The sequence below is a fragment of the Onychomys torridus genome, chromosome 17 (assembly GCF_903995425.1).
Source record: "Onychomys torridus chromosome 17, mOncTor1.1, whole genome shotgun sequence".
NCBI lineage: Eukaryota > Metazoa > Chordata > Mammalia > Rodentia > Cricetidae > Onychomys > Onychomys torridus.
The window spans coordinates 8280516-8303007 of NC_050459.1; the positions used below are offsets into that span (position 1 = coordinate 8280516).

Genomic DNA, 22492 nt, shown 5'->3' on the forward strand with positions numbered 1-22492 from the left:
AACAGAGAAAGGTAAGAGCCCAGAAACGAAAGACAGACAGGTTCATTTAAAGTTAAGAAAAGCTGGTGAGAAACAAGCCAAGCTAGGGCCGGGCATTCATAATTAAGAATAAGCCTCCATATGTGATTTATTTGGGAGCTGGGTGATAGCTCCGCCTCAAAAGAGCAAAAACAAACAACACCACACTAGCTCTGAGTAGAGGAGAGGTTCGGACGGAGGTGGAAGTAGAAAAGGTGCCTTAAAAAAAAACATCTTTACAGAGAATGAGGAAAAGAACTGAAGAATGGGCAGCGAGGAGCCCCGCCAGCTGCTCTGTCCCCATCCGGCTTGACTCAGGGTCCCCCTGCTTCAAACTGTCCCTGGTACCCCCAGACCCTGGGGGACTAGGACCCTTTCCCAAACTGGGGGAAACACTGCACAGAAGAATTTTCTTTTCCATTTTGTTTGTCTTGTCGTGGCAAACATCAGCTAAGCAGCAAAGGTGGCATTTCTCCCCACCAAGTGTGCATCTGTGTCTCCTGGATCCTCCCCCTAAGAGAAGAAGAGTATCCCCAGCCCAATCCTCATGTCCACATCTGTTTTAGGAGCTTCAGGGAGCACAGCACGGGTGTCTCTGTGTTCGCTCAAGAAGGCGTGCAGGCTCTGTGTGAGAAGCAGGAGCAGGACCCACCTGGTTCACCCTTTTCTCCTGCTGACCCCGGGATTCCATCACTGCCAGGCTCTCCCTTCTGGCCAGCTGGGCCGGTAGGGCCGGGAGTCCCCGGGAGACCTTGGGAAGAGAAGACACACTCACTCCTGGGCCCTCTTAGCACCATGGCTCCTATGAAGTGACCCCTTTGAGACATCATAAGGAGCTGTTCCCTGTACATGCATCCCTGAAACCAGTTCTGACCCCCTCCCTCAGGATCCTCTCTGCCGCTAGGACCAGCATAGACCACACCCAATGCTCACAGAGAGAAAGGAGGGAAATGTCTGAAATGCCCACATCACTACAGAAGCAGCTTGGAGATGCTGGCCCTAGTTCCCGACCTGACCAAAACCATGAACCCCCTACAGACTCAGTCCTTGAAAGTGGAGGGATAGGACCAGCTGACCCCAGACCCCAAACAGCATCCAAGGGCCTGGTTCACAGTGCAGGATGATCCCACGAGGCTCAGACTACCCCCTGTAACCCCCATCAAGCATGGGCGCTCATCCTCTGCCCACCCAAGTGCCAGCAAAGGGTCCCTACCTGCTTCTCCTTTGACGCCGGGAATGCCATCCAGTCCTGGGAGGCCTTTGTCTCCCTTGTCTCCAGGCAGGCCTGGGCTTCCTAGAGAGAAAATGAAAGTGCAGAAGTTGTGTGCTCCTGAACTGTCCTTGCTTGTGACCCACGGCCCAGAGGTCACCCAGCTCCACTACCTGGATGGCCGATGCTCCCTGGAGACCCCCTTGGGCCTGGGGACCCTGGCATCCCTGGGGTTCCGGCACTGCCTTTCTCCCCCTTTTCACCAGGGCTGCCTGGGAAACCAGCGAGCCCCTGGTCTCCCTGCGAAGAAGAAGCAGACATATGAGTTACAGTGTAGAAGTACTCAAGCAGGTAATGGATTTTGATGCAATGAATATCACACTGCAGAATTCCGTTTGCTAGGCTTTCCAGAAAAGAAATGAAGCCTGTGTCTGAGAAAGGTGGAGCTGATAGTGTCTCCTTTCCATTTGCCAAGTTCCTCAGCCCACCCCTGCTGTGAATATGTGTTGCTCCCACTGGCTAATAAATAAAGCCGTTTTGGCCTATGGCAAGGCAGCTTAGAGGCAGGTGGGAAATCCAAGGAGGGAGACAGGAGAAAGAAAAGAGGCAGCGGAGATGCCAGCCTGCCACCCAAGGAACAACATGCCAGCAGACCGGAACACATAGCAAATCATAGATTAACAGAAATGGGTTAATTTAAGATATAAGAGCTAGCTAGCAAGAGGCCTGCTATAAGACTATACAGTTTGTAAATAATATTAAGCCTCTGAGTGATTATTTTATAAGTGGCTGTGGGACTGCGGGGCCAGGCGGGATCAGAGAAAACTTCTGGCTACACACCCTTCTTCTTCCTCCCTGGAATATGAAGCTACCCTCACCTCTCAAAGAGCTTCTAGATCTTTCCCTGGGGAGGACAGGCAGTGAGGAGAAGCAGGAGGAGATGACTGTGAGTTTAGCTGGAACAGGTGTTACATGACACAGTCCATGAATGTGCTGAGATAGTTTATAAAAACATGTCAGGAACATTTCCACCGAGAGGGGAGATGTTACCTTGTCACCAGGCCGTCCAGGGATTCCGATGCCAGGTAGACCCGACTGTCCCTTCTCTCCCTTTGCCCCCTTCTCTCCAGGTAAGCCGGGGACTCCCTGTTGGCCGGGGATGCCTGGCACACCTTTCTGTCCAGGTGAACCTGGAGTCACAAATAACAGAACTTGAATTTGATATCGCTAACACTGAACAATAACAGAACACAAATCACGGCGCTCATCAGTCTGCCAATGACACGGCTGGGGTCCTCGGGCAAGCCGCATCAAAGCCACCCTGGGAAATGTTCCCTCCTCCCCTTAAAGACCATCATTGTATAAAGAGGGGAACAAACACAACTCTACCAACAGCACAGGAGGAACCTTTATGAAGCCATCACGGGAGTGTGAGACAGTGGGAAGAGTTTTACACACCATGTGTGCGTTTATGACATATAGACACAGGTATCACCAACAGCCTAGGATGTTAAAGCAACTGGAACACCTCATAAAGACTTGGGAGGAGACAGGAAGGCAGGTTTCCAGTCTTGGCTGTCACTGCCCAGCCTGTGCTGAGAACCACCTCCCCAACTACTTATCCATGGTCAGCTCATACTCCACTGTCCAGTATGTATTACTTATTCATTTTTAGCAATGATCACTGTATCAGCCAAAAGCTGTCCCTCCTAGACAGGAGACTGTATGCTAGAGACATGGCTAGCAGCCCTCCATCTTCCTGGTGAACAATACCACTCAGCAGACATCACACCAGCCCCATGTGCACACTGTGTATGTCCACATCCAGGTTACCTGGCATGCCCATTCCTCCAACTGATCCTTTGGGTCCAGGGAGGCCAGGGGCTCCTGGTGTTCCACTAAGACCTGGGTCACCTTTAGGTCCTAGAATAACAGAGGAAAATCCCAGAGTTCATCATCTATGAAATGCACAGAGAAGTGGGTTTCTTGACAATGACTCTGGCCATACTGTCCACACCTACCTGGCTGTCCAGGTTGCCCTGCCTGCCCATCCTTCCCAGGCACTCCTGGTGTTCCTGGATCTCCTCGGGAACCTTTATCACCAGCGGGTCCAATTTGTCCTGTATGTCACAGAAAAACATGAGCTCCCACATCTACTTAGGAGGCAATGGTTGCAGAAAAGCAGGGTGACCTGGTGTGCATGCAGAAACAGGTTTCCCAGTGAGACCCATCTGTCACCTCTGTCACTGAGGGCTCTCTTCCCCACTCACCCTTCTCTCCTTGGTCTCCTTTCTGTCCCTTCATGCTGCCCATGTCCACGTGCTCCATAGATCCTGGCATGCCAGGAAGCCCAATGTCCCCTTTGTCGCCTTTAAAGCCAGGGTCTCCCCTGGGTCCTGAGGAGCCAGGAAGGCCATGGTCCCCTGTAGAGGAAAGAGAGCAAGCGCCCAGTGAGATCCAGGCCCAGCCCTGTCTGGAAGGCACTCTTTCCAGCCAGAGCCTGCAAAGCTACAGAAGAACCAGATCATGGTGAGTCACAAGGGAGAATGTGACTCCAGGTAGAGATGGCAAAGCCACCTTCTGAAGTTCATTATCCGCTCATGATTCCAACACATGTCATTTAGATGAACCCTGTCCGTCCGTCCCTGCCCCCCCACTTCCCAAGTGTCCTCATTTCTTCATCTTCTGTCACTCCCAAGGGCCCCCCAATTATAAACAAATTATAGAACAGAAAACTTCCACATCCTGACATCAACTTCCCTATTTATGTCTTATATTTATGTCAGCTTCTTCTTTTTAAAAGAATGAGATTTTTTTGATCAATTTCAGAGAACAAGAAATAAAAGGCTGGGCTTGTCCATGAACTGAGCTCTAGAAATGGGGCTCTGAGGCACTCAAGACTTGCACCCTCATATGACTAGAGAGTCCACAGTTCCTTGAAGAGAGAAACTCAGCCATTCCCATCTTCTTCACACCAGCTAGGCAGGCATGGCACTGTGTGCCCACACTCTCTGAGAGAGAGGTGTCTTCCAGCCCCTTGGGCAATCTGCATTTCTTTCCTCTACTTCTTTTTTTAAAGATTTATTTATTATGTGTACAGTGTACTGCCTGCATGTACACCTGCAGGCCAGAAGAGGGCACCAGATCTCATTACAGATGGTTGTGAGCCACCATGTGGTTGCTGGGACTTAAATTCAGGTCCTCTGGAAGAACAGCCAGTGCTCTTAACCTCCAAGCCATTTCTTCAGTCCTCATCTACTTCTTAAAACTAGGTGTGATATGACTATGATAGCACAAGAGCTTTCCAGGATTCTCAGGAAGTAAAGACAGAAGACAGTATGACACGTGGTTTGCAAGCTGTCAGCCCTCCTACCTTTTTCCCCAGGTAACCCTGGGGTGCCTGCTGGTCCTGGTGAGCCTGGTTGCCCTGGGGTTCCCATGACGCCCATTTCGCCTTTCAAACCTATGGTCAAAAGGAAAGTTAAGAACACGTCCCTACATCACAAATGGTAAATGCCCAGGAGTCAGGAAAGGAGGAAGTAGGCCATTTCCCTCTCGAGCTATCCAGGCAAAGTTCAGCTGCCACTTACCTGGGAACCCTGGAACTCCAGGAGTCCCTTGCTGTCCAGGAAGGCCAGGGAGGCCTGACTGTCCTGTGAGGCCAGGAAGACCTTGAGAGCCTTTATCTCCTTTGGGGCCGGGCATGTCCAGTCCTGGGAATCCAGGGAAACCCTTCTCTCCTTTGATTCCAGGTGGACCTGAGGTTGGACAAAGTGAGCAACTTATTGAATATTCTAGAATGGGCATTATCATGTGGAGTACTTCCTGAGCACAGCATGTGAGCATGCCAGCATTGGGGGCTTGAATGATGCCTAGTGGCCAGGCTCATCAAGACAGTGGGTAAGCCATCTCAGAAGAGAAAACCCTTCCCTTTCAGCCACCGTGGATCATCATGACCTCTGTAAGCCTGCCCCCTAGCTCCAGCCAACACAGGCCAGTTTTCACTAGTTGGCCCTGTCTCCCCAATCCTAGCCTCATCCTAGGGTCATTGATACAAGGCCAAAAGCAACTAGACAAAGAATCAATTAGTTTAAGGTATCAGCAACTTAGTAACGCTCCTCACAGAGATAACAGGAAGACACCACATTAAATAAGATCTTAAATGCAGCTGACCATGTAACAGAGATTTCTTTGGCACATTAACCAGACTCAGTGGGAGGAAACAATAGGAATCTGGGGTGCTTGAGTTAGGCAAACAGCCAAGCCCGTTTTTACAAACTAGAGTGCACCCACCCCCCTTTATTCTGGCCACTGTGCTAACCTCCCCTGTCACCCCACAGTTCACAGGCTCTGAGGAAGGAGCAGTCACACTACCTGATGACCCTGGTGGTCCCTGCCCTCCGGGAGGGCCCATGGCTCCGGGTGGTCCTATTCCTGGAACCCCTGGTGGACCCGCAGGGCCTTGAACTCCGGGAGGTCCCGGGTCACCTGTCAAGAAGGATAGGAATCAGTTGGAGGCTAGAATGTATCCCATCCCATACACCACCCATCTGTACAACCGACACAGACACAAAACTGTTCTCCCAGAGTCTCCCACCCACCCAGTCAATGTGGACTGAGCCCACAACAGGTGATCTGGGGACACAAAGCGAACAGATACCCTGACACAGTCTGGAGCATTACCTCTGATCCCCTGGAGTCCCGGGGGGCCAACCAATCCATGCTCTCCAGGAACGCCTGGTCCGCCAATGCTGCCCTTCTCTCCGGGTGTGCCGGGAATGCCGGGAAGGCCCGGCTGGCCTTTGAGTCCTGGTAGCCCAATGCCAGGTTCTCCCTGGAAATCCCCCAAGACCACAGAAGCCAATCAATCATCAGCATTAGCATTTCTTTCCAGACCTCCCCGGCTCAGCTGCCTAGACATGAGAGTCTGCAGGAAGCAGGCTCTGGATGACTGTAACACTTGCTTTTGTCCAAGAGAGTGAGAACGGGACCTGACTGGTTCCATCATGGGCAATGGTTAGCTAGAGCCGTGAGCCCTCTCTCCCACTTCATGCTCATGGCTTCCAGGAGTTTCCCTGTTTCCTCTAATGACACGGGAAAGGTGTGTGTGACCAGTAGCCACCCAAGGACTTCCAGCCAGTCTAAGAAGTGCAGGACACTGGAGGGTGAAGAAACTGCTAAATTACACAGCCCAGGGTTGGGCCAGCGGCACGTCTGCCCAGGGCACACAGGGCAAAGAGGGGAGGTGCTTCCACTTCTCACAATTGAAGGAAGATCTGTGGGTGTCAAGCCTGGGAGACCATTGCTAAAGGCCCACCAGGGTGGCCCACACAGATACCGCAGCCTTGAATGGGATGTCCTGTGTGTCACCCTCCCAGGTGACATTTCTTTTCTGACAGAGGCTCTTAAAGGGCTGTCATCTGTCACTCACAGTCAGAAACACATTTCACACTGGGACCCAGCACACAGGCAAGAAATGTTCACAAAGTTCAAGGAAATGTTTTCCCTTCTGCCTCTTATAGACTATGTCATTAAAAACAGAAAACCATCCCCCAAGTTTAATAACCCATGCATTATATGCCCAATTAGCAAGAATGAGGACCAGGCAGCCTGGGAAAACCAGTACCCACCTTTTGGCCTTGTGGTCCTGGGTTGCCGGGTAAGCCATTAAATCCAGGGCGGCCCGGACTCCCAGGCGCTCCCACATCTCCAGGCAAGCCGTCAACACCTGTTTTGAAGAGTGGTGGAAACCGTTACAGATGTAAGGGCTCCCCAACCCTCTTCCCTTGCTCAGTGACTGTCAAGCTGCCTGAGTCTGGAATCGCCCGAGGTGGGAGACCAACCTCTCGGCACGTTTGTGTCTGGGCTGGGCTAGGTGAGGTGGAAAGACCCACCATGGATGTGGGGCTGTCCCATGAGCTGGGGTCCCCGACTGAGTGAAAAGGAGAATATGAGCTGGGCCTCAGGGCCTCAGCATCCATCGCTCTCTCTCTCTGCTCCCTGACTACAAACACAATGTGAGCAGCTGCCTCTGGTTCAGCGTCAGGCCCTTCCCCACCACGATGCACCCTCAACTGTGAGTCGAAGTCGACCCTCCCTTCCTTCAGTTGCTCCTGTCAGGGATTTTATCCCAGTAGTAAGAAAAGTAAGTAATATATCACATAGACAGAAACAGTGTGTGGCGACGTCAGGCACACAGTCCTCATGTGCCATCTGCGTCTGGAGCAAACCCTCTGTGCAAGATGATGCCTGAGGTGGTAAGATCACGGTCATCTGAGTGACCGGAACACATGGAGGGACCCTGCCACAGCCTTCTCTTTCTCACAGATTCACATGAAGCAGATACCAAGACCCTCACCACAGACCAGTCATTGAATGACAGGGCACCCATCCTCATCTGGTGTTCTGACCAGAGTCACGGCCCCACACTAGGCCCATCAGAGGTTTACCTTTGGGGCCCGGAGGCCCGGGAAATCCAATCCCTGGCTGACCCACAGCACCCTTCTCTCCCGGGATGCCTGGCCGTCCTGGGGTTCCTGGGAAGCCTCGGTCACCTGTGGTGAGAAAGGCAAGTGATCAGTTTAAGAAATGCATAAGGGAGCCCTGTGGTAACCAGGCAAGCTAGACTTCAACAGTACCTTGTGGCCCTTGGAACCCAGGGGGTCCCGGAAGACCTGCAGCTCCAGGGGGGCCAGGAAGTGGGACGACCTTTCCTGCTTCACCCTTTGGACCTGAGGGAATAAAACAGAATCATGTGTGTGAACTGTCACATCTCAGCCTCTCTGAAGACAGCATGGATGCTGTCATTCCCCAGCATCCTCCCAGTGCACAGCAAAGGAACTGCTGCTCTCCATCACAGCCCCTGCTCTCGGGACACATAGGCTGTGGCCATCACTCCCCATCCTCAAAGGGAACCTGAAGCCCTGCACAGAAAAGCCCTTGCGCTTCTCCTTTCTACCCTTGCATGTCTAGAGTCTCTCCCAGGACTACTTAAGATGTGTGTCCCCAGAACGACCAAAATGTTTATTTGACTTGGGATTCCTTAAGAGTTTCACATTCAAGCCACAGAGAGTTGGAAAATCTCCCATAACAAAAAGTATAGTGGCCCTGGGTCATTTCTTGGTTAGCGTGTCTCAAAAACTAAAAATAAATAAAAACCAAAGTGACTAAACAAACAAAAAAAAAACCAAACACTGTTTTCATCCCATCAGACAGAATAGCTCTCAGCTGCCTCCCATCTAGCCAGAATGTGCACCTGCTCACTAACATGATGGGCGAGCAAGTGATTGTGTCTTAGCCTATGGAACAGTGTCACAATTCCAAGTGCCCTGGAGTAACACAAAGATTTCCACTTCCAGGCCCACCCCCTTCCCAGTTAGAGAGTCACTGGAGGTCAGGACACAGCTGTTCAAAGTGTGCACAGGGACTCCTCAGCATGACATTCGAATTCCAGAGAAGGGGACCCTCCAGGCTGGCCTCTAACTACAGACTGTGAGAACCAACTGACCCCAGCACACATCTGCTATCCTGAACCTCTGGGATCCAACCATTTATGATCACCACATAAACACAGCTCTGCAGATCAAAGGTCAACTTTCTGATCCAGAGGCTGACAGGGTCTGGAGGGCAAGGAACTCTCCAGAATGTGAACAGCTGGTCAACAAAACTAGCAACACCTCCTTCTAGACCCTTCTTCCCTGGGGTGCCTGGATCTCCCAGGAACTACGCTGCTGATTTTTCTCACGTCTGATTTAACTCCTTCCATGCCTTCTTCAAGTTGTAGGGGCAGCCAGAACTCTGTACTTATTGATTGTGAACTCAGAACCATGGGGGAAGGTGACCAAAGGTCCCCCTCTCTGGCTCATGGGATCTTCCAAAGCCAGCCCAGTATTTCCCTGCTTCTGGGAGAGTGGTAAGAGACAGTCCAGGTCCTCTATTAACCAAGTACAGTGAGTAATGGAGTCCTGCTCACTGTGCTCACGGCAATGGAGGCAACAAAAGGCACCACCCTTGGACTTCACCACTGAACATGGGCTAATACCGCCTGTATCCTGGGAGGAAAGAATGTCCCCAATGAGGACAGGAACAGATAAAGTCTGGGTTATAGTCTCGGCTAGGGAAACCATCACCAGACCTGTGTGAGTACACAGCCACCACGTAAACTGCACCTGTGGCGTTCCTGATGGGAATTCTGTTCATGGGCTCCTTAGCCCTGTTTTTAATCACCCTAAGTCCTTCACTAACCTTTATAACTTTCTAAATCCTTCCCGGGACACACACTTACGTCCTTCTCTGTGACAAGCCACTTCTGGCCCCTACCCTCATCATCCAAGATTGGATTATCTCAGGAATGGGAAGCTCATTCAGGTCAGTGTGGAATCACATTAAGCAAATAAATTATTGAGTGCCCATTTACAGAAGGCAAAGGGGTGCACTCCCCCAAATCCAGCCGCCCTCAGTCATCTGGGTGCTGATGACATAGGAAGTTGCAGACCCTGTTGGAGAGCACAGGTGGGCAGGAGCTGGGTCTCTTTCACAATCAACCCTCTGCTCAGGGCTTGGCACGTAAACCACTCAAAAGACAGTCAGCGAGTGACCTAAGCCAATGGGAATTAAATGGCAATCTGGACATTGCAACTTAGATGCCTGAACATCAATGAAAAGTGAAGATTATACTGCTTAGCCGTCGGGCTGTGGTGGCGCATGCCTTTAGTCCCAGCACTTGGGAAGCAGAGCCAGGCAGATCTCTGTGAGTTCGAGGGCAGCCTGGTCTACAGCTCGAGATCCAGGACAGGCTCCAAAACTACCCAGAGAAACCATGTCTCGGGGAAAAAAAAAGCAGAAGCCAAAAGGAGAAGAAGATGACTTCATGTTTCACCTACTTCTACCCAAGAGGCCAACTTTAGCTGATCTGTGGCCCCTCCCTGTGCATGAGCTGGCCCATCTAACACAAGGAGAAATGGAGTACAGACCACTGAAGGGCTCATCTAGTCACATCCCTCTTCTGGGAAGACACGAAACAGTGCATCCTGCATTCCTGACTTGAGTTTCTGTGGCCTTGAAGCTCTTCCCCACCCTCCACCTCCATCCCCCCACCCCCGGTTCAGGTCCTGAAGTCTCACCTGGAAGACCTGGGGACCCAGGGCCTCCAGGAAAGCCTGGTTGTCCTTTTTCACCAATAGGACCAATGGAACCAATTCCTGGGGGGCCAGGTGGGCCGATGTCACCACGACTACCGGGGAAGCCAACTCCTCCGGGGGGACCTCGCTCTCCTTTCAATCCTACCAAACCCTGAGGAGACAAAAGACAGGAAGGGTGGTCAAGAGACAACACTGACCTCTGTACCTATTCCTGTGTCATCCACAGCAAAACAGTGACAGGCGTCCAGCCAGCTGCCACTGTTCACGACACCATGCACCGCCAGGTCAACTTGGAGTTAAGAAGGGACACCAATATTCTTCTCCCTAAGCAGTCCTCACAGCTAGAGGTCTGGAATCCCAGACTTCAAACAATAGGTGCGCTTTAGAATTATTTCCCACAGAGGATGCAAGATAGAAAAACTCATCTCTTTAGTCACTAAAACATCAAAGAGACTCCACCATCTGTAACCTATTATACAAGTCTCCACCACTAACCCCTACATTCATGGATGGACGTTGGCCAGGAAGCCCGTGTATGCCATCTGAGGAAGGCTCCATAGTTAAGACTCAAAGCGTTCATTTCTCTGCTCTCTGCCGATCCCCATTTGTAAAGCACATGTTCCAAGTCTGGAAATGGACCTACCGGGGAGCCTTTGGGTCCAGGAAGTCCTGGGTGGCCATCTCTTCCAGGGGTTCCTGCTCTTCCCGGCATGCCTGGCTGTCCTGGAAAACCTGGGTCTCCTTTGTCACCTTTGAGCCGCATGTCAAAAAATATCTCGCCAGGCTCTCCCTTTGCTCCAGGCTGGCCCATGAGCCCTGGTGCACCTTGTGGACCCTGTAAAATAAAACAAACAAACCACCTCATGTCACCAGAAACCTACTGTGGGATGCATCAGGGGTCAGTCAGTCTTGGAGCTGAGGAGGCACCCTTCCGGGAACACCACATCTTTAGATGCCATGTAGATGCTAGCCAGCAGCTCCATGATGAAGCCTTGGGATCCACAGCCGTCTTAAAATCCCTTACTTTGTTAGGATTTTCTGTTAGGCATCCCACATGGACCAGAAGGGACAGGGAGTAACACTGAGCCCAGCTTTGAGAAATCCTGGAGTAACTTCTCTTCCTTAATGACTGCTAAACCTTCCAGAGAACATCTTGGCAACTGGTGGAACACTGTACATGCGTGACTCCTAAGAAGTGTGTCTGAAGGAGGAGGCGGGCACTGCACATGAGTGACTCCTAAGACGTGTGTCTGAAGGAGGAGGCAGGCACTGCACATGCGTGACTCTAAGACGCATGTCTGAAGGAGGAGGCAGCCGACATAGCTAGAGCTGGGGCTGCCATTGTCTGTCTGCTCTGGGTGTTCGTTACTGGAGCTGCTCAGCTTCCTTCTTGCATTAACACCTGACAGTCCGGAAATGATAAGGGCTTCCGGGGCACGAGGGATTGGGAAAACCCAGGCAAAAGAGTCCAGGGCCTGCTCTTTAATCTTGGTATTTGGGGAAGCTATTTGGACTTTCCCAAGACTCTGTCAAGAGATACACAAGAATATTTTTATCCCTGCATGTCGAATCTACAAAGACTGTCCACACCCACCACCCCTATTCCTCCAGCTGCCTTGAGAGCCGAGGTGCGGAAAGACAACAGCGACATCAAACCGTTCCAATCGCTCGGTCTTGGTCACGAGACAGGCACATCAGACCCCCTGAGGACCTGGCAGAATCTAAACTCTCCATAACGCACCTTCTTTAATCTCTTTTCATGAGCCCTATCAAAAGGCCCTTGGAGTAGGTGTGAGTCCCAATCACACACCACTGTGAGTACTTACAATGTATACTCCTCTGAGGAAGAAGTTAGGAGACCAATCCAGAGGAAAATTCACACAAAAATTATATTTTTAAAAAATGGCCAAGGGGCTGGAGAGATGGCTCAGTGGTTAAGAGTACTGACTGCTCTTTCAGAGGGCCAGGGTTCAATTCCCACCACCTATATAGGAGCTCAAAACTGTCTGTAATTCCAGGATCCAACACCCTCACACAGACATACATGCGGCAAAACACCAATGCACATTTTAAAAAAAATCAATTCTAAGCAGGTTTGATGTGAAATATTATTTTGGCTCAGTGGTTAAGAACACTGGCTACCTCTTGCAGAGGACTCAGGTTCAATTCCCAGGACCCACAAAGCAGCTCTCAACCTTCCATAATTCCACTTCCAGGGACCTGACACCCACTTATGGCCATACACATAAGTACAATTAAAGTTGAAATTGATATTTTTAAAAAATAATAAAATATATGAATAAATTAATTTTAAGCCGGGAAGTGGTGGTGCCTACCTTTAATCCCAGCAGTCGGGAGGCAGAGGCAGGCATGGATTACAGAGTGAGTTCCAAGAAAGGATCCAAAGCTACACTGAGAAACCCTGTCTCAAAAAACAAACAAACAAAATGGCGACCACTGGTCACACACCCATGTGTGACACCACCCTCATGTACCATTTCTGACCCTTATCTCAACTGTGCAAGGAAAACATGGGAGTCTCAGTCTAGCAGAGAATTGAGTCGTGTACCCAGCCTGGTAGTGTGGCATATGGGTATAAAAATAAATGCTCCTGTTTCTAAAGCCTGTTTATGGTCTCCATACCACCTAAGCACTGCTGAGGTGGGGTGTTACATAGTGAACCCTCCTGGCACACACAGGGGTGGGACTTGCAGAGGCTCTGTGGCCTGCTCAAAGTCAGTCTAGTCTGGAACTAGTGAAGAAGGAAGGGATAGACCTCCTAAGAGTCAAAAGCACACAGGCTAAGGGACTCGGCCAGCTGTGCCCTGTGGAACCCTGGGGGCCACACGTGAAGCTGTACTGCAAGTTCACCCAAGGATGGGAGATCTCGTAGCTACTCTCTACCCTATCCTATGCCATTTAAATGTTTAGATTAAACAACTGGAAAAAAATCGGTCTTCGGCCATGCTACCACATTCCAAGGGCTCAGATACCACCATCAGCCACTGCATTCCAAGCTGAAAAGTGATGCTAACATAGAACACCTCTGGTGTGGCAGAGCACTCCACTGGACAGTGACAGATGGTCTGGGCTAGAATCTGGACATGAGATTGTCTGCACAAGTCTGAAGAATGGAGAATGATTATTTCTGCCAGCCACCTGCTGGAAATGTTAGCAGAAGACTAGGAGTTTCAGTGTTTTGTCAAATGGGGTGGCTCTCTTAACTGGATTCTAGAGTTACTATACACAACTACGGGCTTGTAAATCCTAGAAGAAACTAAATGGTCCTCCAAAGCCTTTCCTTGGACACTCAGGCCTTTCTACCATGTTATATAGCTGTCACTCCAGAAACCATTCAGTGTCATTGGGATGATGTGGCCACAGGCCTGTCCCTCCTGTGTCTGAAAGGCTTTGGAAGAACCAAAGCTTTCCGTATGCCTCCTTGATGTCTGCGATAAAGAGACGCTAAGGATTTAGGCAGAGAATCTCACGTTCTAGTTTATTTTAATTTATTTTATGTACACGGTGTTCTGCCTACACAAATGACTGTACCCATGAAACCAGAAAAGGGTGTTGGTCCCCTGGAGCTAAAGTTACAGAGGGTTCAATTCCCACATGGGCGCTGGGAATTGAACCCAGGTCTTCCTGAAGAACAGCCAGTGTTCTTAACCACTGAGCCTTTGCTCCAGCCCCTTGATTTCTTTCAAAGTGGCCCTGATGATGCTAAAATGTCTCAGCAACCTTTTCGACACACGAAATCCTGATCCAAGATGCTTTTGAAAAGGTGCCTCATCCAAAGCCTGTTTGATCCATGTCCCCTGTGGGATCCACTGCTGCCTTGAAAGCCTGGCACTGGCCGCTTTAACCGGGGAAGATGGGACAACTGTACTACCTACTTCTGACACTGTCCACACAGCCCCTGGGCCAAGTCAGACACAACACGTTTTGGCTAGTGGGTAGATGCCCCCAGTGCCTATACTATTTATTCATTCCTAAAATCAAACAGTTGGCTTTCCAAGGCAAAGGTCACAAAACATAAACAGAAAGAAAAGCCACTGCCACACATGTTCACCTCAGCCTATGTCCCACTGTTCCACGTTTTCCAGCCACATTCAAATCATGAGGACCACATCTGAAGCTGTGATCTAGCTTCCAATAAAGGGAAATGACTGTCTTGCTGGAAGCTGTTTACACGCTCCTCTGCTTCCAGAGGCTTTGCTCATCTTGGGACAGTCGGGCTCCTGAAAGCCGGAGGCAAGCGTCTGTGCTCTGGATTTTTGTTATCCTGATGACTGCCCAGCTGTCCCTCCCCCTCAACTCTTTGTTCTTGCACTTTTGTGATGTCTTGGGTTGGGAGCTGAATGTCTGTCTGCCTTAGGTTCTAGCCAGAACAGAGGCAGGAAGGACCCCCGAGAAAGCTGGGTCGATAAAGGAGGAAGCGATGGGCAGAGGTGTACAGACACTTTCTGCTTCCTTCAAAGTTCTCCTCACTTTGATCCCCACCACGGATCGCTATTTGAACATCTCCTCTGATCAGAACTGTTTTAAACAACTGTGTCTTCCAACTTGGCCCTCTAGGCACCAGCGCCATTCTGGCACAAAGAGCTGGGACCTGACTTCAAAAGCAGGGAGCCACTGGGCCATTCAGGCTCTGCCTCCATCCTGCTTTGATTCAGTTCTGCCCTGGCCTCCCCGAGCAATATCCAAAAGTGAAGAATTTTAAAGAGTTTCATCGGAAAAGGGTAAGGCCAAATATGTACCTTTTGATTTCTAACCAAAAACACAAAGCTGAAAATAAATATAGAAAACAGCAGGCTTATTAGAGCGAGGGGCAGGGTGAAGAAAAGCTTGCCAACAGACCGAGTCTACACAATTAAGTATTAAAAGTGGATCCCTTCTCTTCTCAGAATGGCTTCTCTCAGAACAAAGCTTAGCAGCTAGAATTCTGTTCAACCGAAAGTTTTCATATTCAACCTTATGAATTTATGTGGATTCACCTATAAACTGGAAAAGTCATCCACAGAATAGATGCTAGTGATGTGGAATGTCACCTTCTCTCCCTCCCTCAACAAGGGCTCTTAGACTGAACCCATCCCTGACAAGATTTAAAAGGATGCCACTGGTAGTGGTCACACAGAGAGGTGGCCACTGGTGGCACCATCTGAACCTGAGACCCTGTGGAAAGAACTCTGTGCTGCCCAGTGGAGCCTGAACACTGAGGTGAGATGCCTGTGGGGGCATGGACTGTGGACTAAGTCTCACTTTTTCTCTGGGTCTCCCATGTGAGCATGAACAAAGGATGCACCCACAGTCACTGGATCAGCCCCTGTAACACGCGGAGTAAGCACAGATGAGAATCCACGACTGTGGTTCCTATGGTGTTGACTTCAAACATGGGCATGATTTCCCAGCAGTACACTTACCGGTAGTCCTTCAAGGCCATCCCTGCCAGGGAAGCCTCGGTCACCTTTGGCCCCTGGCTGTCCGGGGAAACCTTAGAGAAAGGAGTACACAGAAGCTGTGAGACAAGTCTTTCAAAACCCTTTGCCCCAAGCAAGACTCAACCACATCAAAATCTTGCTGTGAAGTGGACTACCATTTGAGGGACATCCAGAGCAGTAGATAAATCTAACTAAGACTGCCAAGTCAGGCTCAGAGGAGCATCATGAGCCTTGTGCACAGGTCAGTGAGGGTCCCCCAACCTGCAGCCCCAACACCCTGGGAGACAGACATGCTGACTTCCCTTGAGCCCACTGACTGTGGAGTTAGGAGAGCCACTCGGCCATGGTCCTGCTAACAGGACAGCACACAACACCACTGAGGCAGGTGGTCTTGACCACGGCTGTCCCCGTGGGCTCACCCTGGGTACAGCTTTCATCCTCACCGTCATGCCTGTGCATTTGATGGAGCTGGCATTGGACCCTAAGGCCATCTCTAACATGTTTCATCCCACACCCTACCACTTACCAATCTCTCCTGGGGGCCCCTGCGGCCCAGGAGGGCCTCGAAGTCCTTCTGTGTCACAAGCAAGGCAGCCTTCTCCTTTCTGACCTGAAGGAGGAAACATGGGGTGCTTAATGTATGGTTAATGTATGATTAGCCTGTGTGCTTAATATGTGCTTCATATATGATGTGCCAACAGAAGGCTCTGCTGTGCTGCTGAGAGTGGGCACAGGAGAGAGTCCTGAAGATGCTCCAGACACTTTTCCTTTCTCCATCCTCACTCCGGCCCATAGCACTACCCACTAGTGACATAGTCTCACACTTATCCCACAGGGCCCATGCTCAGTCCCCAGCATCACATCACACCACACACACACACACACACACACACACACACTGTCACATACACACCACACACACACACACACTCACATACATGCTCACATACACACCACACACACTCACATACATGCTCACATACACACCACACACACACACACACACACACACACATACACACACCACACACACACACACACACACACACACACACACTGTCACATACACACACACACACTCACATACATGCTCACATACACACCACACACACTCACACACACACACACACTGTCACATACACACACACATACACACACCACACACACACATACACACACACCACACACACACACACATTCACATACATGCTCACATACACACCACACACACACACACACACACACACACTGTCACATACACACACACATACACACACCACACACACACATACACACACACCACACACATACACACATTCACATACATGCTCACATACACACCACACACACACACACACACACACACACACACTGTCACATACACACCACACACACTCACATACATGCTCACATACACACCACACACACACACACACACACCACACACACTCACACTCTGCATCTCCTAGGATTCAGAGGATGAGTTGGATGGACAAGATTTCAGCTTCAAGAACTCCAGACATTGAGTCTATCACAAAAATAGAATAATTAATCTCAGTGAGTAGACAGCATGTGGTGAGGACAGTTAGGCGGCTGCCTGAAGATGTCCTCTGAAGCCATGTTCCATACAACGTTTAGACTTCTAAAGAGCCAAAATTCTTTACAGTCCAAGGCAGAAGTGGCCAACCCTGGGGCTGGTTTTATGGGGCCCCAGTGTGTTCTGCTCCAAGGTTAACAAGCACATAAATATCGGAATGCCATTGTTTAGTCGGGGCTAAATCAGTGCTCACACTGTGGTTCACACAGCAACAGACTCCGGATCCAACTGCTGAAGAGATAAATCAGTGCCCTGCACTGACATCACAGCAAGCACTTGAAAGGGCAGAGATAAAATTGAGAGCCCAGAGTAAAGCCGGTTAATCCATCAACAGCAGGTTGTCTGCCCCAATTGCGCAAACACTTGAAAGGTCACCAGTATCCCATGTATAGATCCCTGATTTGCCTTAAAGGAAGGACGTGTGTACTTTGAGAAGGAAACTCTTAAGCTTTGAACTAAAGCGTGTGGTATCAGTTGAGGCTTTAACACAAAAGCAGGACTGGATTCTCGATCCTGGGAGTGAGGAAAAAGGACAGTTGTCTGGCCCTCATGGCTGAGTCTCTCCATCACTCCTCATCATAGCTCCAGCATCAACCTCATCTGAGCTGTGAACTGCATCTTCTTAGGAGTGGATGTGGAAGATCCCTAAATAAAGCAACAAGGACTATGCCTGCACCCTGTCCTAATCTGACAAAGCCTAAGCCAGTCGATAGGGGAAACTGATCAGCACAAACACACCTACCATTTTTAAAAAATAAAATAAAATAAATTAACATCTCTTACCTTTCTGCCCAACTTCACCTGTCAAACCAGGGTGTCCTGGAGTTCCGGGAGGACCCTGGTCCCCAGGTGGTCCAGGCTGACACTCCACAATGCCATCTGAAAGAAATGTTTAAAAACTGGTTAAAAAGACACAGCAAGGCATTCTTACTCTCTCCCAATCTGACCCTTGATTATCAAACCAAAATACATGAGGCTGATTGGAACATTTTAGGAATTCAATCTTCATTTACTTCCAAATGAGCCTGTGATTTTTAACTCAAAAAAAACAAAGCCAACACAGAGAACAGGAGGTACTAGATGGAACGTCTCCAGGATGTCCAGACCTCATCCTCATTTTTCACATTTCAAAACTCACCAAAGAGGAGGAAGTTCCATAAAGCCACATAGAATCTGTCCATTCTCCCCACCAGAGAGTCACACTAATCCTTTCCCAAGGGATCCGCCTATCCGGACTCAATCACTCCCCTGGCCCTTATCTGTCTTCTTGCCAGCCTCATCTTGGGAACTTCCTTCCCGGACGGGCTTGAGTTCTTGGAATCAACATCATCGGAGCTCCAAGATCATAACCCTTCTGGGACCAACCACACACGGGGGTCCCACTGCAGACCCCCATCTACAGCCCACCATGGTGAGCACCCCCAGATCGGGTTCCTACTGTGGATACCCACTACAGCTCACCCTAGTTTTAGCCCAGAAGTCTAATAGGCTCCCATATTAAATCTTCTGGAACTTTCTGATACTTACTGAAATGAGATCACAGCATCACAATAAGCCAATCATGAGCTTACACTTCATGCTCAGCTTTTCTTGAAAGCCGATATAGGAAAACTCCATGTGATTCCCTGTCTAGTCTGCATTATGCTGTGACATATTCTAGTGCAATCTGGCCCCTTGTGTACTCTAAGTAGCATTATGCAGTCTCTCTACATGAAGCAGAATCCATTCAGCTATCAATCAAGGTGAAACTAATCACCCTGCTTACCTTTAACCTCCAATGCCAGGAGACTTAGAGCTGGTTAATGAGCTGATTTTCCCTTTAAGTCTATTTTATTGCTAGTGATAATTTTTTGTAGCATAGTTAATTTTGTAAAACTATTCAAGCAAAAAGTGAATAACTAGCATAGGTCACAGTGCCCACCCAACTCTGCCCTAGGTTCCCGGCATTTGATGGGACACACATGGGCACTTACTTGTGTGGCCTGGCTGTCCAGGGGGGCCAGGAGGGCCAGGAGGCCCTGGGGCTCCATCTCTTCCACTTGGTCCTGGTAAAGACACACCTGGGACTCCTTGGTCACCTTTTTCTCCTCTTTCGCCTGGGAAGCCAGGAGCACCAGGCTGGCCTGGAACGGGGAAGCCTGCAAGCAGCACAGGAAATTATATAAATAGCCTAAAGGCAGCATGACAGCTGTATACACTCGATCCATGTCTAGTTGGGTCCTCACTGAGGGGGCACTCTAGATCAGCACAACCCAGTAGGTCCTGAGGTCAGGCCAGGCTTGAGGACAAGGTGAGGTTAGGTCTGAAAATGCAGAGTAAACGTCTGTCTCTCTACATGCTAAGGTGCTAAGGGGTCACAGAAGGTGGCCTGACATAGCCCAGAAGGCTGATGGTGAGGACTCTGGGCAGGACAGCTCAGGGGGCCACACACAGCCAGCCCTGCTGTCCTGGGGAGGGAACAGCCACATGTGGAGCCCAGAAAAGACAGAAGGACTCTGGAAGCCTCCGCACAAGTGCAGAGCAGAGATGCTGGAGGAAGGCAAGGGGATACCATGCCATGCGCCTGTGTTAGAGGGAACTACAGCCCAGCAGCTGGAAGAACTCTGGCAGAGCCAAAACTCATGCAAAGACAGATGTGCGCCCAGAGGGCCAGCCCAGAGGACAAGCCAGAGTCCCCTGGGAAACAAGCAACTGCTGTCTACATGTAAGCCTACAAATGGGGAACAACACACTAACCTGGGTCTGTGAAATGTAAAGCAAACACATGCCAGTGCACACTGGGCTCCAATAACTAGAGAGACATGAGCTGCAGCCTGCCTCATGCACAGCGTGTGTGACAGACACAGGGGGCTAGACACGCCACAAAAGTGCCACAAGACACAAGGACTCTCACCTGGAGGGCCTGGCTGGCCTTGTATTCCAGGGTAACCTTGAAAGAGAAGAGAGAATTGGACAAAGTGAGGTGAGGTCGTTCATGCAGTAGACACTTTGTTTCTCTGCCACGGTCTAGCAGGGGCTACTTGAGGCATCCACAATAGAGGGTGGGAAGACAGAACCGGAGTCCACAGAACATCCCCTGCAGAGCATCCCCTGCAGAGACAGCATCCTCAGGAAGCCACGGAGGAAAAGGGCTCCTGGGCACGTGACAGCAAGATTGGGAGCTAGAAAGGAGAAAGGGGAGGAGGGAGAGGGGAGGGAGGGAAGGAGGGGAGGAAGAGAAGCGGGGCAAGAAAGCAGACAAGCTGCAGCCTACCTTTAGGGCCCGGCTCTCCTCTTAACCCTGGTGCTCCGGGGTGACCTCGCTCTCCTTTCTCTCCCTGCGGCATGGTGCCAATCACCTGCATTAAAGCACAGGTCACCGCTGGTATAGGAGTAGCTGGTGGCACACGGCACCATATACTGTATTACCTCATGGAAAATGGGTGCAAAGACGTGGTGGTGTGTGGAGGGAGCAGAGAAGGGACTGGAGAGCTACAGAGTGAGGGTGTGTGGAACTTCCAGGCAGTTCTGCTGGCTTGCACAATATCCCCGGCAGCAGCGATGGTATCACTCAGTTAACTAAGGCCTGGTCTAAAATGTGCAAATGCATCCAAGCCATGAAATGCATGGCTTGCTTCACAGTACGACAGAGGAACACCCATCAGGACTTTCCTGATGTACAGGGCAGGAACACACACTATTTTTCCCCCTTTTATTGGAGAATATTCTTTCTTTAAAGATCAAGAGGGCACAGATTTCCTGAAAAATCAGTCACAGACCAGAAGAAAGCATGCCAACCTCACTGAGAAAAGGAAACCTGGCTCAGCATGATCCTGAATCCCCACAGAGCAAAGAAAACAGCAGAGTACAGCAGCGACGCTATCTTTACAGTATCCCTCTGTATCAACTAAATGAGGGGACACTCCTCCTGAAAGTGTCACTAAGTGCCTCTGATCCAGCCATTCTACATATACATGTATCAAAAAAATCACTGTACATTCCAAGTACATGTAAAATGTGTCAATTAAAAAATACACGAAGTAAAAACCTTTAAAACTAAATAATACGATGTGTGGATGGGACTGAAGTGAGGTGAGGACCCGCCCACACTTGGGGTGAGTCACGGAGGAGGGGAGAGCCTTGGGTATGCTAGGCTCAGGAGGGGGTTCAGAGGGCAGGAGTCCTGCTGCTGAAATGTGACCTCAGGAAGGATGACTCCGGCCCCCAAGCCGTCACCCACACAGCGAGTGGCACAGTCCTATACCCACATCACCACAGCAAACAGGACAGGGGTGCCCACTGTTTCAAAAATTGATCTGGAACAGAATGGCTAAAATGACAGCGGGTTCGAATGCACACAAGCAAGGAGTGGATGCTACTTAGAAACCAAAAGTTGTTTTACTAGAACAGGTGATGGTTGATCTACTCCTCCTACTAAATTTTTCTCCATGGACAATTAAAAAGTAAAAAAATAAATTAAAAAAAAAAACAGGTTTCAAAATAGGTTTGCTAGGTTACCCATGTGTGAAGTTTTTCATTTCCAGAGGTACAAATGATAAAAGTGTGATTGCCAAAATCAGAGTAAACTATGAATCACTCATATGGTAGGCACCCACTTCAGATAAGAGCATCACGCAAGCGGAAGTTGCCGAGTATCCTAGGCAACCCGGAGCCCATCTCAAACACACGTATTACTTACAATTCCAGGGGGGCCCGGAAGTCCAGCTTCACCCTTCTCTCCCTGCAAAAAAACATGCACCGTTACTTGCAGCCTCACCATACAGATGACCATGCGGAAAGCTCGTCAGGAATTTTCTGGTGCTACACCACCCTCCAGCCATCATCCTCTCCCAACCTCTCCCTCTGGGACCGGCCTGGTCACTCTGTAGGAGCCCAGCTCATCAATGTCACGCAAAGGTGACATGGAAACAAAGATGTCTACACCACCTAAGTGGAAGGATGAAGACACAATGTTCACCCTCCTATGTGGCAGCCATCCTGAAGGACCGTTAAGGGAGCCTTTAGAAGCAGAAGGGTTCTTTTCTAAATTGCTATGAAGCACAGTATCTAACTCTAATTCCTTATGGGGTTTTTCTTTATGTCTGGA

General features: G+C 49.9%; 1 protein-coding gene across 2 annotated transcripts in view; it reads right to left on the minus strand.

Annotated features, from left to right (window-relative positions):
* Nucleotides 1-22492, minus strand: part of Col4a1 (collagen type IV alpha 1 chain) — a 120532-nt gene that overhangs the window by 19188 nt on the left and 78852 nt on the right. For both annotated transcript variants that reach the window (XR_004943010.1, XM_036166642.1), the window contains exons 18-40: nucleotides 22085-22126; nucleotides 20660-20744; nucleotides 20300-20335; nucleotides 19380-19544; nucleotides 18190-18285; nucleotides 16336-16419; nucleotides 15792-15862; nucleotides 11012-11203; nucleotides 10351-10519; nucleotides 7867-7959; nucleotides 7678-7782; nucleotides 6859-6956; nucleotides 5912-6062; nucleotides 5603-5716; nucleotides 4819-4986; nucleotides 4602-4691; nucleotides 3499-3651; nucleotides 3250-3348; nucleotides 3062-3151; nucleotides 2279-2418; nucleotides 1402-1528; nucleotides 1232-1312; nucleotides 671-769 (exon numbers count right to left, since the gene is read on the minus strand). Coding sequence is in view for 1 of the 2 variants with exons in the window: in XM_036166642.1 (XP_036022535.1) it covers nucleotides 671-769; nucleotides 1232-1312; nucleotides 1402-1528; nucleotides 2279-2418; nucleotides 3062-3151; nucleotides 3250-3348; nucleotides 3499-3651; nucleotides 4602-4691; nucleotides 4819-4986; nucleotides 5603-5716; nucleotides 5912-6062; nucleotides 6859-6956; nucleotides 7678-7782; nucleotides 7867-7959; nucleotides 10351-10519; nucleotides 11012-11203; nucleotides 15792-15862; nucleotides 16336-16419; nucleotides 18190-18285; nucleotides 19380-19544; nucleotides 20300-20335; nucleotides 20660-20744; nucleotides 22085-22126 (2548 nt within the window). In the remaining variant the exon portion in view is untranslated. The remainder of the gene's footprint in view (nucleotides 1-670; nucleotides 770-1231; nucleotides 1313-1401; nucleotides 1529-2278; nucleotides 2419-3061; nucleotides 3152-3249; nucleotides 3349-3498; nucleotides 3652-4601; nucleotides 4692-4818; nucleotides 4987-5602; nucleotides 5717-5911; nucleotides 6063-6858; nucleotides 6957-7677; nucleotides 7783-7866; nucleotides 7960-10350; nucleotides 10520-11011; nucleotides 11204-15791; nucleotides 15863-16335; nucleotides 16420-18189; nucleotides 18286-19379; nucleotides 19545-20299; nucleotides 20336-20659; nucleotides 20745-22084; nucleotides 22127-22492) is intronic.